This window comes from Austrofundulus limnaeus, unplaced genomic scaffold (assembly GCF_001266775.1).
Source record: "Austrofundulus limnaeus strain Quisiro unplaced genomic scaffold, Austrofundulus_limnaeus-1.0 Scaffold5, whole genome shotgun sequence".
NCBI lineage: Eukaryota > Metazoa > Chordata > Actinopteri > Cyprinodontiformes > Rivulidae > Austrofundulus > Austrofundulus limnaeus.
In genome coordinates, this window is record NW_013952407.1 from 483,120 (window position 1) to 503,117 (window position 19,998).

Consider the following 19,998-nt stretch of genomic DNA (forward strand, 5'->3'; position numbering starts at 1 on the left):
GTGAAGTTTTTGGGTGTTGTTGATGAAAACCTGACCTGGAAACCTCATATAAATTACTTAAGAACAAAAATAGCAAAATCTATTGCAGTACTACATAAGGTAAAGGAGTTGTTTAATGATTTAATGCTGATGAGGGGGTAAAATTATATACAGTATGTGCATGTATGTATATATACTGTATGTGTTTATACATATATGTACAGTATGTATATGTGAGTGTGTGTATTTATGTGTATGCATATAAATATGTATATATATTCTTATTTTTATTCTTTTTTGTTACATGGGGCAGATGTTAAGATTGTTTTCTTCTGCTTCCTTTCATTTTATAAGATTTGTGTTTCTTTTTTGTTGTTATGTTGAAATCTTTGTTTTTATTGAAATGAATAAACGATTAAACTAAAAACATGGCTATAACTCAGCCAGTTTTACAGATACTGAACAAAAATTTGTGTTTTCGTAGCTGAAAGTCATCCTCTACACGTCTCCTGAGACGTTCATAGCAGATGATGACATAGTTATTCTGCTTTTTATTCTGCTGTTTTTATAGCCCTAGAATAAAAAGCTTTACACCAAAATGTACATTATGAAGGTTGTCTCAGTTGTTGCATCTTCTTGTAAGCGCAGCTGGATCGAGTAACGTGGAGGTCAGGACTCTGTGGGGGCCACACCATCTGTTGCAGAACTCCATGTTCTCTGTAACCAGCCCGCCGTCAGCCTCCGTAGCCTGTTTTATGATGTTGTGGCCTAAAATCCCCCTCTCCTCCTCCTCCTCCCCTCTGCAGCGATGGCAGACTTCCACGTCCAGCCAGAGTCGGTGCACGCTGAGGAGTCCGGCGTGGCCCGATTCCAGTGTCAGATCCACGGCCTGCCGGAGCCCGTCATTAGCTGGGAGAAGGACAGCCGTCCTGTAGACACTGCAGATGAAAGGTGGGTGAAAACACAACATTACTCTTTTTTTTAAACGTCTAGCCATTTTTTAAGTGTGTTTTTCCTCTTTTAGGTACACTCTTCTACCAACAGGTGTTCTGCAGATTACCGGAGTGCGAGAGGAGGACAGTGGGAAGTTCTGCTGTGTGGCTCATAACAGTGCAGGAGTGAAACACAGCACCGAGGCGCTCCTCACAGTTTCAGGTCGGTTTTCACTTCAGCAGACAGTAGCTGTGTTTTTATGCGCATTTTGAAGTATTGCGTTCGAAAAGGTGGATGGAAACGACAAAATTTGCAAAAACGTCCTTAATTTCACAAAAACTTTTAATGCTCGCTTGAGCTGGTTTTTGGATTTTCCGAAAAAAGAGTTAATGCGCAAAAGTGGAGATGGAAATGAATTTGCCAAATAAGTTCTGACATAGTGAATATTTACCTCGATCAGCTGTCCAGCCATTGTAGCGGCTGCAGCTGGACCCTGCTCCCGCTGTCGGAGTTTTCCCAGTTATAACGTGAAGAGAATTGCATTTCTTTCTCTACGTCTTCAGACAGTATGTAACATCGCCAACACTAGCTGATATGCCAGAATAATCCCAGTTTTAATAGCAAAACATTTCTGATAACTTCTCTCCATTGTTCTGAGATGTGTATCCCTGAGTTTGTGACTTTACTTCCTGTTTAGTACAAAGAACGAAAGAACGAAGAGACGAGAAAACATCAATTTTCATCTCTGAGCTGTTTTCCTTTTACAGGAGAATTCAGCATCTTGACAATCAGATTTGTCTCATGAGCCAATGAGCAACTCTTTTTGTCTAGAATCAAGACACCTTCAGTCTTGATTCAGCTCCATTATTTTGAAACTTCTGGTGAAAAGCTTTTATTTTTGAAGAAAACCTGAACGGAGAACCTTGTCTCTCTCTCTGCCGGACAAAAGCAGACCTTCTGAGACGCTGTAAAAACAAAATGTGGAGTTTTTACTGGTCGTAAGGTTCCTGAACTGGATATCTTAACAAACCGAGTGACTCCTGTCCAAGCTTGACCAGACGGTCGAAAACACCAAAAGTTAAAGCTGTGGTTTGTAAAGTGTTCGGAGGTCCGGCCGACGTGGGGGTGGAGATGCAGGGTGCTAGTTTTGGTTTCCATATTTTGATAAGATAATTGATAATTCGTAAATCTTAAAACTAATCCTCCTTTTCTTTACTGTTCTTAATCTCAAAACCTTGCCATAAGTTTAATGTGCCTGTAAACATTTGGTTTATCAAGATCAAAATCTAAGGTTTACTGTGTTCTTTCTGAGTTGTCATATTTTACGTTTATCAGTACAGACGCGTGAGGGATAACTGTTAATGTTTTAACTCATAAAGTTCTGATTATTCACATTAGTTTGTACATAAGTAGTTTATTTTATTAAGTAAATAAATATCATTTATTTTAGAAAACTTGAACTACTGAGCTGGTAAATTATTGTGTGTGTTTCTCACTTTCATCTCCCCAGACAGAAAGAACCCATGATTCCTCATTACTTTAAGTTTTGAGAAGTGTAAGAGATAATAATATTCCTCTACAACTGTCGGATGTAATGCCCCTTTGTGTAGCCTGGTTTATTCGCTCCAAGCCTGTTGATGGAAACACACACGTCTTCTTTTTTGTCCTTTTTGCAACATTTCAAAAGTTTGCTCAAAATTTGCATTAAAATTGGATGGAAACTACTGATTAATCTGAGATGGTTCATCTGAAGTTCATCACGCTCGTTCGCTTCTGAACGTCCTCGCTTTGTTTTTTGTTTTTTTCCTGCAGGTTCTCAGTCGTCTGTTTACAAAGAACCTGTGATTCTGGTCGGCCCTGAAAACCTGACCCTCACTGTTCACCAGACGGCCATCTTGGAGTGTGTTGCTACAGGATACCCTCAGCCCATTGTGTCTTGGAGCAGACTAGGTGAGAAACTTTCCTTCTGCTGCAAAAAAACAACACAGATTTTTATTTTTTTCTTGCGTTACTGGTGTTAGCATTTGGAAAATTTAAGGGACTTTATGCAACCTCATGGGTTTTTCCTGCTTTTTTACTCAGGGTAAAGCAGATGTGTACACAAATAAATCTACTGTGTGTACATGAGTCATTGTGTTCCAGTATTAAGCCTGAGGGCAAAACATTATACTTCACTCTGCTCTGATAAATTCATGCTTCATCTCCTCATGAAGTTGAACCTCCTTCAAAGCACCGCAGAGTAATTGCTACGAGCTGCTGAAGCAGATACGATCAGTTTCTTCTCCTGGCATGCAGATTTTTTTTTCTTAACCATCACTCAAAGCCTGTCCAGAACAATTCTTCATTCTCCTATCTGTTTTCTTTACCTATTATCCGATCTGATTTGTTGTTCCCAATGTAAATTGCTGCCCCTCTCAGGCAGTCGGGCATAATCAGATTGACAGTATTGCCTTACACAACGCTAGCAGAATGAAATGCTAACACGATGGGATTTGTGTGTATTAGATTATGGCAGGGAGGCTGGGATAAGCTGGATAATGAATCTAGTTTCACATCAGTCACTCCTTAATGCCACAGTTAGTTTGTTGCTATTCATTGAGCAGCGCCACAGCCTGCGAGCTGTGTGCTTCTTCTTTCCTGACACTAAATTAATTAGTGGATGGCTGAGAGAAACTGAAGACGAAAGGAAAAAAAAAAAGAAAGGAATGCACACACTGAAAACAAATGAAAAACACCTAAGAAAAAAATAAAATGCTTTTCATTGAGACAAAGACAGACTGGAATGTGATTTCTTGGAACATCGAGTTAATGGAAATCAATGAATTATCAAATAAAAGCAATTTAGTAGTAATAATTAAACAAAACCGCTTGAATAAGTCATTTATTTATGTTGAAACCATTCTATATCAATCATGTTCTACCTTAATATGGAGATAAAGAATAAAAATGCAAAATGCTGAAAAGCTTCACTAAAATTCATTAAATAATAAAATATTTCAGTTGAAAAAGGCAGAGCAGAAAGTGGATTCAGCAAAACTTTAATTAAAAACTTTAAAAAGATAAACTTACTAAAAACTCCAATTAGCTAAGCCATTGCTAACACGTCAAATTAGTAAAGCCTAAATGTCAAATTTGCAAACAGTAGCTGTATTAGGAGAACACTAGCTGAAAGCTAACATTTAAGGTTCACAAAACTTGCGATAAAAGGTCAAATTAGCTAACAGGTCAAATTATTAAAACAATAYCTAAAATGTCAGATTTGCATACAGCAGCAACACTAGCTGAAAGCTAACATTTAAGGTTCACAAAACTTGTCATAAGAGCTCAAATTAGCTAAACTTCTGCAAAAAGCTAAATATCTCAAAATGTTAGCCAAAAGCTAAATGTAGCAGACCAGTAGTAAAAATATAAAATTAAGAAAATCATAGCAAGCTATGACTATCAAAACAGTACTTAAAAAAACTTGGCAACACCATAGCTAAAAGGTAATATTAGCAAAATCGTAGCTTAAAACGGAAAGACAAGACAGAAGCAGAGAGACAAAAARGGAGCAAGTGTGCTGTAGGGATTTTCTGAGAACATCTTTTAGGTGGAATTTACAAGTTTTGTTGTTTTTTATTTCTCTGTAAAAAAAGGTAAATAATTCAAAATGATAAAAGTTACAGCTACTAAAGTCAAACTAAAGCTTTAAATAAAGAATGGCTAAAGAAAACACCTAGCCTGAACATACGGAGGAAACAAACAGGATTAAAACAGCGTTCACACAATAACTGCATATTATTCACTGTATGGTTTGTACCTGCTGGCCTGTGCTTCTGCATCATGCCCCCCACTCCCGTCACGCTGGCCCCCTGCCTCCCTGCCTTTTAACACATCAAGTCTGGACCATCTAGGCTGCAGATGGAAGTCGTAGATGGGATTAGKTTGCCCCCTTGGCCCCATAGCCAATATTAGAGGCAGACTGAAGTCATTGTTGGGTTTGACACCACAGATAGGAAGCACAGCAAAGTGTGAGCTTATCATGTAATTGCAGCAAGAGCAGAAAGGAGGGATTGTGTAAGGAAATAGATTACAAGTTGCAGTTATAGTTTCTGGTCTGAAAGCAGCTGAAATATCTTCTGAGATGAAAAAGGTACTTAAAATATATATAAAGTTTTAAGTGTTAATAAATGAACGCTATCCAAGGAGAAACTAAAGTCACGATTAAAGAAAAGAAATACTTTGTTTCCTGTGGTTTCTTTCTAAAAATAAAGAAACACTTCAGTGTTGTACAGACAAAAATGACAAAACAAAGAAAAAAGAAAAAGCTGCACTCAAACAGCAAAGAGAAACTCTGTGACCTTCCTGCTGCTTGTTGCATCAGAAGCTCAGCACATTATGATTCTGTGCATCGCTCTCAGTGAAAGCTGCATCCTTGAGGGACAGAAATAGCACTGTCTCTGTCAGTTTGAGGTTGGGTTCTTGCATTAAATTTAGTCTCTTTTTATTTTTTGCTAGTATTTTAATCTCCCTATAATCCTCAAAGCACACACTCACCTGTTAATCCCTGACATAAGCAGCACATTTGTACACTTGGCCCTTTTTTTATTGCCCTATTTTTGTCAACTTTTCTCTTTTTTTATTCCAACTTGCCTGATTAGACGGCCGGCCCATCGGAGTGGAGGGAATTCAGGTTCTCGGCACGGGGAACCTGATGATCTCGGATGTTGGCGTGCAGCACTCGGGGGTCTATGTGTGTGCTGCGAACAAACCAGGAACTCGTGTCCGCAGGACGGCTCAAGGACGTCTTGTAGTCCAAGGTGAGTTCTGTGTAAAATAAATGTGCTTTTCTTTTTTTTTTAAGAGATGATGTGAAGATTATTAAACTAGAGAGAGAAACAGCTCTATCAATGTGATATTTCTGCAGAAGGAACATGATCATCATCCCTTTAATGGAGGCATCTCTGCCTTAAGCTGAAGCAGTTTTTCTGCCATGATCAAACGCTCTGTGCTACAAGTGTTTTATGTAGGTGTTCTCGAATTTAAACCCTTAATTCTGAACTAGTGGGTGTTGCAGATTTTCTCAGACTTGAGGTTGTGTGGTATTTTCACACTGGAGGAAAAGCAAAGCAGGTCACATCCTTTTAAAAGCAACATTTTTCCACACACAAGCTGGAGTTTTTGCTTGTTTTTCCAGGTGTAGCTCTGGTAAGATCTGCTTTGTAWGACCTTATTTTGRAATAACAACGCATTATGTAATAATGTCATAAAATCAGGCRWCAAAATGTAATAAACCCACGCTAAAACCGCGTTATGTAATAATTGACACAAAATGTAATAAAAGTCTTCAATGCATTATGTAATAGCATTATAACATTTTGCGGCAATTGTTACTTAATGTGATGGTGTTATAATCTGGTGCATTATGTAATAAACAATCAAAAACCAGTATTCTTGTTCATCCTAATCAATATAATTGTAATAACTGTCATGTTGCAAACACTACATAATTAAATCTTTATAACTTTGGTCAATAAACACCAAACCTCTCATCTTTTATTTGCATTTTCAGTCAAATTCTTATGTATATGGATGTATAGACCAATCTCATGGTTTTTTTTTTCATGTTTTATGGAATCTTTCAAAAACTTAGTTTCTAATTTATTTAACGTGTCAGAGCTTGTAGGACATTAAAAAACAATTATTAACATCAAATATCCACTTCCAACCTACTCTATTGCTAGAAACAATTCTTCAACCCTCATTTCCTTCTGATACAGAAGCCGACAGTCCTCCTGCACCACGCCCCCTCCCCTCCACGGCTGATGGTCCACCTGCACCCCCCAACCCCCCCTGCGTGTGATTAATATGCTTTTTTTTAATGAAAATTACATATTTTTAAGGCTCATTATACAGGTAAACATCTGAAGGGGTTGACATTTGTGTACAACTAACTTTTAGATATATTTTGAGGGTTGTCTACAAAGTAGAATAATTTCTGTAACAGGGATCAGGACAGTAAATATGAAAATTCAAATAAAAGATGAGAAGTACGGTGTTTATTGACCAAAGTTATAAAGATTTAAAAATGTAGTATTTGCAACATGACAGTTATTACAATTATATTGATTAGGACGAACAGAAATACTGGTTTTGATTGTTTATTACATAATGCACCAGATTATTACACCACCACATTTTGTAATAATTGCCGCAAAATGTAATAACGTTATAACATAATGCGTTGAAGAATTTTATTACAWTTTGCAGCAATTATTACATAATGCGGTTTTAGTGCGGGTTTATCACATTTTGAAGCCTGATTTTATGACATTATTACATAATGTGTTGTTATTACAAAATGAGGTCTTACTTGTTTCTTTCTCCATCCTATAGAGCACAAAAAGCTATTTACAACTTGTTTTATTAAAAAATAAAATCCTCTTTATTCAAAAGGCAGTTTGAGCTGGACGAACACTTGAGCAACTGATTTAAAATCGAATCAAAAGGTAGAGGAAAAGTCTCAACAATGGCAGAGCAAAAATACTTCATTTATAAGAATTTCTCATCTCTTTAATGGTAATAAGAGCTTAGAACACATTTAATCTACAGCAACACAAGAGGAAGTATTCACTCCTAAATTATTCTGTGCAAGCTAGTGTAATCACTGATTACAGCTCAAAGTTTTACCAGTTGGATATTACACAAAGGCAACTTATATCAAGTGCAATACATTACATTTATAGAGGCATGTTTGATTACATCTTTTATAGCAGATAGATTTGTTTTAAATGGAGTAAAGGCTGTTTTTCATTCAGAGTGATGGTTACACCTCAGGTCTGCACAAAATTTGCAAATTCCACTGTGTTTTATTGATGAGTTTGACTTTTTCAATTTAATTTCAATGAATCATTTTTTTTAATGATACTGTAATGACACAATGTAAACATTATATATTACAATTTTTGACATTAAGACAAAGATATGAACAGATTTGACCTGAAATAAACAACATATTAAGAAACCAGGGGCGGAGCCAGAGGGGTGGCCAGGGTGACAAGTATCACCCCTGGCAAATGATTGGCCACTCCCAGGCGCCACCCCTAATTGATTGACAAGTTGGGAGTAGGGTTTGCATTCAGCAATAAAAGGTGGTCAGTTACAGCAAAAARAAAGTAAATATCTGGTATGCTGTATTATTTATTGTGGAGGGAACCTATTAGAGTGTGGAGAAAAAATATTTTTTCTAAACCACTGAATTAATATAATGAAACAATTCCACCACACTAAATTTCAGCTGAATGTATATAAAATAGCTGAATTATAGCCGTTTGAATTTAGCTTTGGTGGACATCTTGGATTCTTTAGTCTGATTTTAGAATCTGTTAGGCACCACTCTCAGCTACCACCACACTAAATTTCAGCTTAATATCTTTAAAAGCTTAAAATTGAGATTTCAAAATGATATGGGGATTGCACTTGGCTAAAACCTTACCAAATTTTAGTTCAGTATTTCTAAAAAATGTCTGAGGTCCAACTATTTGAAAGTAGTTTTGGTGGCCATCTTGGATTTTGTATTTCCATTCAGATTTTGTTAGATTATTCTCAGCTACTGCTAAATTAATTTTCAGCTGTATATTTTGTAAGGCTTTGTAAAATTAGCATTTGCAGTTAGCTTAAATCGGGACTTGKAATCATTTTTGGCTACACCACAACAAATTTCAACCCAGTCCRAAAATGGCTGGATTATAGCCACTTAAATTTAGCTGTGGTGGCCTTCTTAAATGTTCAAATCCAGMTTTTTTTTTTATATATGCCCCCCATAACACCTTGTGCRACCCCTTCCAAAAACTTCTAGCTCRGCCCCTGTAAGAAACCCTGTATATTAACTGCCACCAAGAAGGAAACAGCCAGTATCTGCGTTACTCACATATTGATCAAATAGACCACACTTTGTTTCAGCCGGTAGCAGTATTGATCCAAATCAATATTTCATTTCATCGGCTTGTCAGATCTAAAACAAGAACTTACCTAGCAGGGGATAAAAGTAAAAAAGTATAATGATAAGCATGGATGTTAATTTTGCAGCTGATGCTTTGTCTTTTATGGATTTTTGACAACAAAGAGAAACTGTTAACACTGGATAAGTTTGAGCAGTAGAGCCTTGTTTTTTTTTTTTTTTTCACTCACTGTCCTTGAGGAATCGGTCCATTAGTCTGTGGAAATAAGCCACTTGACACCTCTGTGAATATGAGAGTTTCGGTGGCCATCAATTCAGAAAAGGAGCTCAGCGGTCATGAACTTTACCTCCAGATTAACACAGACGAGGGTCCTCTCAGAAACGTCACTTGTTAACAAATAGACTCCCAGGAAACATAATTTTTAGCATCTTTCAGGTGAGGTTCAGCAGAAGCAAAATAGGAGTCAAACTGCAAGAGCCAAAATGTAAAAAGAAGCAGCGGCAAGATGGATGGCTGGTGCCGATGATCCGACCCACACCTTCAGAGGRGCAAATCGATCTCCTCCAGAGCTCCCTCTGATCTCTGCCTTTGAGTCGGCTTTAAAAAATAAAAAGAAGACTAGAAGAAGAAACGGACAATGAAGCTCGGAAGGAAGAAGATTAATGAAAGGATCGTCTCTGTCAGCTTCCTCCTTCATTTAATTACCTCAGGGCACTTTTGCTTTTCCAGTACAGAAAAACCAGAGATGTGTCGAACAACATTTGGTGTTCGAGGTGGAACGGAAAAAGAAAGGTAAAAACAAAAATTAACCTGGAGGTTAATTGAAATAAAATATATATTGTTCCTTCAGGATAAGAGCGCTGCTGCTCTGTAATCCTGTTCTTGACAACGTATCATTTGAAAAGACTAAAAGCATCCATTTCTCAGCAGTGAGAACAGGTAGTTTCTGTGCAGCTGCTTCTTGATGAAATCATTCCTCTTCTTCAACACAGTCGTTTATTTTTAGTGATGCTTCTTTAATACTGTGAGCACGGACACTGCAGTTGATTTTCAGACGTTTAACCCCACTGTAGTGTGAAACGCGTATTATTCTGCGCATGTTTTTTTTTTCTGAACTACAAGCAGATTTACTTTAAACCCCATAGGTTCTAAATGCTCACGGGTCAAGCTTTATAATGTCAGCGCTTTGACTTCGTCTTTACGTCTAATTTGGATGAAGTCTGATCATTGTAATACTGCACTGAAGGCTGGACTTTCCAAAGGGCCACAAAGTTAAAAGGTTAAAAATAGTTTTGTTGTTCTTAATGAATGGATGCTCACCAAAAACTATTCATGAGTTTCTGATTGGCTTGCTTCCTTTTCCCCACAGTTTTACTAAATGATTTCAATTTGTGTAATTTTGCAATAAAATGCAATTTAAGTGACCAAATTAATAGTTTGTAAATATTTGTCATGCTTTAGATGACTGATGTAATGTGATTTTATGCAAATATTCTATATTTTCAATAATTTAAATAATAATGAATTTCATTTGTAAGGATATTTTTTACTAACAAAAATCTCAAAYTGCTACAAAACAGCAAAACACACAGTAAACAAAACTAGTAAAATACAAAAATGAAATAAAATAAAAATTACACTTATAAAAACAACAACCAGAGTTGGGAAAAGAAAAAAAACTAATTAAAATTAACAACACATTCAAACAGGCTAGTTTAAAAAGGAAACTTTAACCTCCAAAACAAATTTTTAACATTTAGATCCACATATTAATTCTTTAAAATACATTAAGATTACATTTTCATATTTCTTTAAAATTGTTTGAATTACTCGTGTTCTGTGCCTTGACCTTTTCTCTCGTTGTTTTGAAATTATTTAGAAAAATTGATGTTCTTCATGATTAGAAATAAAGAAACTTTGCAGATCCACTTGTGTGCCGCAGTAGTCCTTTAAACTTACATTAAAGCCAAGAGCTGCTCTCGTCTGCATGACTAGTAACCTTGAAATTAATGCACAAATACTCCGTATGAAAATTAGTTTTCATAAAAACGAGTGTGGGAATCTAAAATTAGTTGCGACCCAGGCGCCTACACCCTCTTTAATCCTAATCTGATTACACGACAGAGCTAAAATCAAACAATATGACTCAAAAGCTAAAGGTTTTTTCCTTTTAATGTGTTTATATGAAAACAGGAAGTACTCAGGCCACACTGACTCTACAGTTCATCGACCTACACTGAAAATACTTTTAGATCAATAAAAAAACCACCTTTGAACATCAGAGGAAAATAATCAGATATGATAACAGCTGGGACAATAATGAATGCAGAGAAGATGATAGACACATAACGTCTCCCAGAAAATCAACTCCTGCAGATGTAGATTTAATCATCTGAATAACTGATTAATGATGGAATCTGGTTCCATTGAATTATAGTTACAGACTTGATAGAACAAGTTTTAAGGTCAATTAGATCTAAAGAGAAAAAAAAACATTATCAGGCCTCTCTTTGTCTTGTTTCCTGTTTGCCATCTCTCCCCCACAGTCCGTTTTATTTACCTGTTAGTGCATTGATCCTGTCTCCTTCATATTCATGGTAATTGACCTCTTTCCTGAATTATAGGTTCAAACCAGTATTTACACCTTACAGCTTTACCCAAGGCTCCCATATGTTCAGCTGCTCATGCTTATCCTTGCTTTTTCCATTGTGATGCCTCAGGATCCAGTTWAAAAAAATCTTTACACTGTATTTCTGTAAATTGGGCTGCGGTAGCTCGGTGGTCATTGCTGCGCTCTTGTAATCCTGAGTTTGCAGGTTTGAGCTCCGGTTGCATCAGACTGAGCATCTAGTTAAGCAACGACCAAATTATCTTTAAAAGTTTGCTCCAAAAAAAACATAGTTTTGTAAAAGAAGTCGCTACCGTTCTAGCAGCATCTTTAGTTAAATGGGACCTAATTATTAGTGGTGCGACAATAAATGTATCTGTATTGAACCGTTCAATACAGTGCTTTAGGTTCAACACACACTATGWATCGAACAACACAGGTTRTTAAATTTATTTTATAAGCCTGTCTTCTGAAGATGCTCTGTGTTGAAGGATCAGTGGATCTGTGCTCGACTACTCCACCTAGGCTGCATTGTCGAGCGCAGATCCACTGAGAAACTTTATGTTTCAGCAACATTTAATTTACAGTACAAACTATTTTGAGGTTAAACAAATGTTCATAATTAATTTCAATCAATTAAATGTTAAGAAGTGCATGGAGATTTCTCTTTTTTTCTATCAAAAAAATGTTGAACCGTGAGACTAAAGTATCGAACCGAACCAATCGTGAATTTTCTGTATCGTTGCACCCCTGCTAAATTACGCTCGTTTATTTGCCCTCCCTGCTTGTAGCTCCAGCGGAGTTCGTTCAGCCTCCACAGTCCATCGCCCGTCCGGTCGGCACCACCGCCATCTTCACCTGCCAGGTGCAGGGCGAGCCTGACCCGCAGCTCACCTGGCTGAAGAACGGACAGGTCCTGGAGCCCAGAGGACACGTCAAACTCAGGAACAACAACAGGTAAGAAGAATGAGACGAAAGGCTTTGTTTCTGTAACGGCTTTATTATAAATGACATCATTTTATTTTTAACCTTCGTGATCTTTTTGAACCAAGGACGAAGCATGAGGTGTTTGTCAGTTGAACCAAAATGGTGACTTAGGTTTTGCTGTAGTAAATTTGTAGGGAATTCAGGCTTTTGCATGCCTCCAAGCTGTGCTTTGTGAATTTCCACAAGCATGGAAACAAAACCAGAAACATCGCAGAAAACCCAATTTCTACTTGGCTATTAATACAATTCTGACGACTCTTTGGTAATGGAGCAAGGTTCCCCGTCGAGAGCAACAACCACTAATTTAAATGTGTTGTACTATTAGTCCTGTGACCCCCTGAGTGGCAGCCATGTTAAATGTTTTACCACTCAGGGGTGCCAAGCAGCACTGTAGAGAACATAAACCTCTATCCTCTCATAGCTTTGCCTAAGAAGGATGTGAGGAGGAGGAATCCGCTCTAATTCCACTTGCAGCTCTTCACTCTATTAAGCCAAAATAATTGGCTTTTATTTTTTAAAGCACCAATTGTCTTTAAACTGAAATATTTCTGAAAAAAAATGCAAAAGATTTCTCCTGAGCTGTGTCTGATTAAGCCAAATGTTTTATWTTTACTGTTTCAGTTTGAACGTTTTTCCTTTCCGTTCATCCATCTGGGTGCTGAATATAAACTGCAGTGTGTTTTAAACTGCACTTCTTTATGAATTACTGCACATGCAAAGCTCAATTTCCCCAGATGACCCTGGCCACAGTCGTCCGAGTGCATTATTAATGTTCATTTAAAGGGAAAAAATGCGAAGTGAATGTATCAAATCAGATATGCACAAAAAAAAAATCAATGTTTGCACACCACAGCAGTTAAGTGAAAGCAGCAGACACACTCATCACTCTTGTTCATTTTCCCCACTCCCACTTCCATCCAGCGGTCGGTATCAGCCGGACAGAAATGAATGAGACGAGGGTCTGAAATGTGGAATTAAAAAGGGTAAAAGTGAAATGATGATTCTGCAGGAAGAATAAATGAAGAGAGAGAATGAGTCGTCGCAGCGTTTCCTCTCGCAGCTATTACATYTGACCTGCGATGATATGAATCTCATGCATCGCAAAACCGCACTCTGCAATTGGTTCTGGAGGCAGAGCTGCCATTAGCTAATGAGCTCATAAACTCAGCTGGTTGACCAAGAAATGCGTTTCAGCAACGGAGGGAACAGAGCAGCTTAAAGTGTGTCTGAAGAATGTTCTCTGAGCGGCTGAACTGTTCGAGCGCCGTACGGCGTCAATCATCTTCACAGTCTGCTGGAATGATGTAAACCTTCAGGTGCTTAATGCTGTTCAGAAGAATCGTCTTACTTCTTGAAACAAAAGCTTGAAATGTACCGAACGGGATTTTATTCTGACAAATTACCTCTGGAGGGAACAAACTGCAAATGGGAACACGTACTGACGATCGTACTTCAAGTCAGAGAAACTAAAATCATCTTCTGTTAGAAATAACATTCATTTTGATCAACTATGTCGTATCACAAAATCTCAGTTTGCAGAGTGAATGACTCTCAGCAATTACCACACCAGTTGTATGAGCCCATATAATGATGTAATCTAGGGATGCACGATGTATCAGCATTAACATCAGGATCAGTCTGATAAATAAAACTGGGCTGATATTAACGTCTGATATCGATTTCCCACTTTTTAGCTTTGTGTTTGTTTTGTAAAGGGAAATGAATGGTTGGCCATTGTACAAGTAGCACAACGAAATTTACAGATGASCAGCTCTCGAAGGCAGTGCAAAAACAAGAGTTCTCAAAAGCCGTAATTAAGTAACCACAATAAATATATACAATGAAATAAGAGAAGCAAAGTTTAATAAAAGTAGACYAATAAAAATAGAAAATAACAACAGTTTTGATATGTTCAGGATATCAGAAATATTGCACTTGATGTGTATGTGTGGTTATGTTTCACCAAACAATGTTGTGAAGAAAATATGATCATGATAGTGAAAGGAATAACTCAAGTAGAGAGCCATGTCTAGTCGTTTTTGTACAGTATCGAAAAAGACACAAAGTGTATCTGTGCGTATTTGTATGTAAATAATTTATGAGTTTGTGTAATATCGGTAAATATCAGTTATCGGCCYTAACAGCAATGTTGGTYTCGGATATTGATATCAGCTGAAATTTTCATAATGGTGCATCCCTAATGTAATCTGTTTTCATTTGATCCAAAACACAGGAAATACACACAGGTGTATGGGTGGGTGTATCAATCTAAGTATCGATACCAAGTTGAGTATCYGATRGGATCYATTGCATGATGWGATCAATTATTTTGTTTACACTTTGTTTACACTTTGTTTGCACTACTGACTTTCTTTTTCCACAAGTAAAACGAGGAATACAGTCAGTAGTGCAGCGTCTTCAAATTATTTGGAGTTAATTAGTCGTCTKCATCAGTGGTTCCCAAATATTTTCCTCAAAGCCCCCCCTTTTTTACTACCAAACCAAGCTGAGGACTACTTTAGAGTTAAGAATCAAGAGTTTGGAACAGATGAATTATATAATAGTGGCAGTGGGATTCAAACCCATGCCCCCTGCACCTGAGATGACTCAGCCTCTCTACCTGCTTATTTAATCGCTCGTTGATTATTCCTGTTACAGCAGAAGACATGCTAACTCCAACGTTTGATATCCTGCAYAACATGTACGCTTACAGATTAAATTGTTAGAAACTTTATTAGAGTTTAACTTGAAGCCCAAAAAGTCAAAAAGTTTGTGTTCAGTGTAATACAGAGAAAGGAAATTATATGAAATTTACCTTCTAAACTTCACCAAAACAAAAGTAATGACATGTAAATGAATTCAAGAGCTAGAGGCGACACAATTATCTTGTTTTTTTTTGTGTGCGTGTGAATAAATGTGCGCATATTGCTCTATCATGGCTGATAGCAARGGCTTGGATAAATAGTGCCACAGAGCTGGAAGAGAGATTTTTAATTAATGTATGTTGTTGTGTTTGTGTACATAGTCACACAAAGGGCTCTCCCTTTTAGCCATCTCTCATAACGCTGACCTTCAAGAGCAAATCAGACAAGGGGAGGGAGCGGAATCGATTCCACATTTCATTCACACACACGTTTGTGCGTGCATTAATCACAAACCAAGAGGGTCTGCATGTGCACAAATAGCCCCCGTGGTGCATAACATCATTCATTTGGCACACATGCATAATCAAACGCTAAAATTCGCCAGCGCGTTGTCCTTTTGCTCCTCCTCATTCTCATGCGATACTTCACACACTCCAAAAACACGGCGAGGACAAGGCCACGTGAAAGGACGCGGTGACGTCAGCGGCGAGCCGATTGGCTGCTTCAGTCAGTAAACAGGAGCGCTGGTGTGCGCGCCCCTCTTTTGTCGCCACACACACACACACATGTTTGCACAGCTATCCATTTGGGGACATTCCATTGACTTCCATTACATTTCTACAGCCTAACCCTGACCACAAACCCTAAGGCTAACCTCACAGGTATCTACCAGACCCTAAAACTAACCTAAACTCAATTCACACCTCGGTCCTAAACCCAGCCCCCAACCCACCAATGGCATTTAAACCAAATGGGGACTCGATTTTTGTCCCCAAATGCACCAGTTGTCCCCAAATGTAGGCATTTTGTATTAAAATTGCCCCGAAATGTCACCAGAAACAAACCCACACACACACAGCATCCCCAAACACAAACAGCGTCTGGAGCCGCCTCGGTTCTGACCGGGCTCCTGTGAAATGTGCTGTTTGAAGCCTCTGTTAATGCTGCTGCTAATTATGTATCTCAGAGCTGGTGTGATCGTGTCACAAGCACAAGCTGTGATCTCGCATCAGTCAGAAGAACAATCTGAAAGGCAGTCTGTATTGTTTTTAAGCAACAGACTCTGGGTGTGCGTTAGCATCATGTTCTGTAATTAACATCTGAAGGACCAGGCCTCTGCGTAAACCTGAGTTTGTCACAGAGACTGGGTTTTTTTTTTCACCACTTCTTAAAAGTTTTGTTTTGTGCTTCACTAAGAACCTTTTTTTTTTTTTTTTTTTTGTTCCTGGTCCCCCTCTGTGCCTCACGTTTCCTTTCCCACCCCCCATCACAGGAGCTGGGGCCAGAGCATTGGCCTTGAACTCTGACCCGCCTGTAATCAGTCATATCCCTGGGCCCTTCCCTCCTCTCAAGCAACAGACAGCTCGTCGCTCCTCCCCTCCTCCTTCCGCACCTCTTCCTCCTGTTCTCTCTTTGTCCCCGTGTTTTCCCCCCACTTTTCACTCTCGCTGAATCCAGAACGGCCCTGCTGCCTTTTGATGGGTTGCTGCTCAGAAACAATGGAGAGTAAACACAGACTTAGCAGCTGAACAACAGACTCCAAAACCCCACTGTCAGCCGTCCTCCTGGCCCGCAGCCTCATCCGTCAGTCTGTGAAATGACCTCGAACTGATGAGTAAATGATGGTGTCAACTTGTCAGGACGGGACAGCTTGGTTTAGGGTCTCAAAACAAGCAAACAGCCAGAAATCGAGCCTTCCACCGCCCAGGTCTTTTCTTCTCCGTCACCCAGACTCTCTTTTGTCCCTSGCACATTGTTTGCAGCCACGGCCTGATTAATGCACTTTATAAAATTTATTCTGAAACTGACTGAAAACAAAGAAGCACAGTGGTTCCTTGAGCTTCAACTCAAGACTGATGTGAGAATTTTGCTGTTAAAGATCAGTTTTGTCAGAAAATAGCAGCGCAAATATGTTTAAAGTTAGCCGTGACGGGTGTTTTGTTTGTTTTTGCCAACAAACAAAACCATTATTGCTTAACAGTTCAAATGATTCTCTAAAATATAGTTTCTCTTTCTTTTGAGTCTTGTTTTTGAAACATTTTGCAGTTGGGTTTTAGCTACAAGAAGCAATTTGTTTGAACAAAAAGTAAGATTTTCCAACACGTGTGCTATTATTTGCAAACGTTACTTTAAAATCTGAATAATTTATTTCAACTAAACTGCTCCAGGGGCCACAGATACTGCAGGCCAACAGCTGAGGGGCCGGAACAATTTAAAATATTGTGTAAATAAGCCAAGTATTACAAAGATCTGTTACCATTTGAATTAGTTTATTTTGCATACAGAACCCTATGGAATAAAGTAATAAATAAAACAATATCAAAAAGAACGCACTACTATTTAACAGACATATTTTGATGTCTCAGACTTACCACATTTTTGAACTGATTTTATTTTTACTTAACTTAATTTTATCTTTAGCTGCTTGTAGTTAAATGTCTTGAGCGACCACAGAAATGTTTTTACCAGCTTTTAGCCAAGATGTGACGTTTCTGTAGAMACCGCACATGTCTATGTCTAACTAAAAAACACATATACTGTATTATAGTGAGTTTGGGCTTAAGAGATTAATGAACCAAGTGGCGGGCCGGATTTTGGTCACCAGTGGGCCTGATGTGGACCGRGAGSCACCAGTTGAATAGCCCTGATTTATTGTAATGTAGACATWAATGTTTAAATTAAAACAGCTGACATTATAATTTCTTTGGATATCAGCACAAGCGTTATTTGTTTTGTTAATTTAATACATTATTTACTATCCCTCCAGGATTTTGCTGGTTTTGGTTTTGTGATCGRTGGGCTCTAAAATGTTTGACATTATTCAGTTTATTCAGAGTGTTTCCATCAAAGTTGGGATGCTTTTAAGTTTTATTTGGAAAAGCAAGCTCTGTGTGAAAAACGGGGAACTTTTTTGTTTCTGTTCTTCTCTTTTATTGGCGTTATAAACTTACACGGCTCTGACAGGTTGTCTCTTGAAGGTGACACTTCCTCCTACCGGCAGACACATTTTTCACTCCGTTTAGGAGGGAAACTCCTCTTTTTTTTGCTGCTTGTCATCACATCTAGTTGGGTCTCAGCCTGCTAAAACAGCCATATTTGAGCATGTTATTCCTGTCAGGGTTTATGTAATACTTCAGGAAATTGAATTGCAAATATAGCAGAAATATTTGATGGTTAACGTCTGGAAGGAAACAGGCTTTTAATTTGCAGGCTTGAGGGAGCCGTTTGGTGAAATTTTCCAAAAAATGTTGCAGTGTTGGGTCAAAATCGAAAGTTTATGCAAAAATTGTGGGTTTGTTGAATTTGGATTAATAGTTGTGATTGCAGCTGAATAAAGCAGTTCAGTGTTTCCTGCTCTTTTGTGTTGTTTGACACTAAAACGTCAGTTTTCATCCTGCGTGTTGTAGGAAATGTTTTGACGGCACCTGTGGAGTCTCAAAGCTTCGCTTCGGCAGGATCAAACCGCTCGTCTGTGCCTTGTCTTTCTGCGTGTGCTGGACYTCTTTCAGTGTTACTGTACCTTGTCAAACAAGCAAAAATGCTGTGAAGTTTCCCTCCCTTTTCCCTTCACGCACTCATGGGGCCCGTCCAGTCTCGGTGGCACCGAGGAGTGCTTCCTCGGGGGCCTCCTTCCTGCGTCTGTGGCGTCTGGTCGTGCTGCCTGCCTGCAAACACTCCATCCATCTCAGATATGAAAGCCTGTCACAAATGTGATGGTTGACTGGCGAGCTGAGGGCGGGTATGCTGCCACCTCAGGGGTCAGAGGTGAAATTGGATCGGAAGAGGTGAAATACATGGGCCTCTCTGACCTGATAACCATCCAGATTGAATCCACCTGGCAGTCGGAACAGAATAACCACCGGCCCACCTTGCAGACTTTTCTGACTCATAATAAAAACATACATAACTGTATCTCAACACATCGATTTAAAAATGAAAAGAGGATGTTTTACTTTTCCATCTTACAAACCAGGTGATGCTGATGCAGGTGAGATCATCCGAGGCCTGAGCTGTCAGTTTTCTCACTCCCCAGGTCCTCGAGGTGTTCAAATTCAACCCTTCAGGCTGACATGCTGTTCTTTCAATAAATTGCTTGCTTTCCCCTCAATAGACTGCGGTGGCATCTTGATAAAATTTTGATTTAACACAGAAAATGTGTCCTGTCTGTCAAAAAAGAGAAGACCTTTTGGTGTGACGGGTTCTTYCAAACAGCAGGTGACAGATTAGGGACACACTGACTTATGTGCAGCTCAGTTTTATTTGAGACGTACACTGCCAGGAATACCCTTTTTTACCTCATAAAATGTGTTTTATCTCTTAAAGTGTCATAGAAATAAAGGGTCTTGGGGAATTTTTACAAGTTTCACAAATTTACTGTGCAACAAATATAAACCCAGCTTAAACATCCTTGTTTTAAAAATGAAAAGGTATTTATTTTATGGTGTGTTCATATGTTTAAATGTAAAAAAAAATAGGCTGCATACATGGCCTATATATTCAAAAACACATACAATGCTACCTTATACCTTTTTTTTTCCTTTAAAAGGCTCCTTGCCATGTGGGTGGAAAGAGAAAGAAGCTGAGATAAAAACGATGAGGACAAAGAGCAGTGTGTGGCAGTGGTGTGATAGTGTGTGTGTGTGTGTGTGTGTGTGTGTGTGTGTGTGTGTGTGTGTGTGTGTGTGTG

General features: G+C 38.5%; 1 protein-coding gene across 1 annotated transcript in view; it reads left to right on the plus strand.

Annotated features, from left to right (window-relative positions):
- Positions 1-785: 785 nt before the first annotated feature.
- igdcc3 (immunoglobulin superfamily, DCC subclass, member 3) overlaps positions 786-19,998 on the plus strand; it is a gene marked incomplete at its 5' end in the record, with an annotated part of 35,873 nt that continues 16,660 nt past the window's right edge. Inside the window, 5 exon segments of the mRNA XM_014026186.1 lie at positions 786-930; positions 1,004-1,134; positions 2,725-2,862; positions 5,553-5,711; positions 12,252-12,417. Of these exon segments, the coding sequence (XP_013881640.1) occupies positions 786-930; positions 1,004-1,134; positions 2,725-2,862; positions 5,553-5,711; positions 12,252-12,417 (739 nt within the window).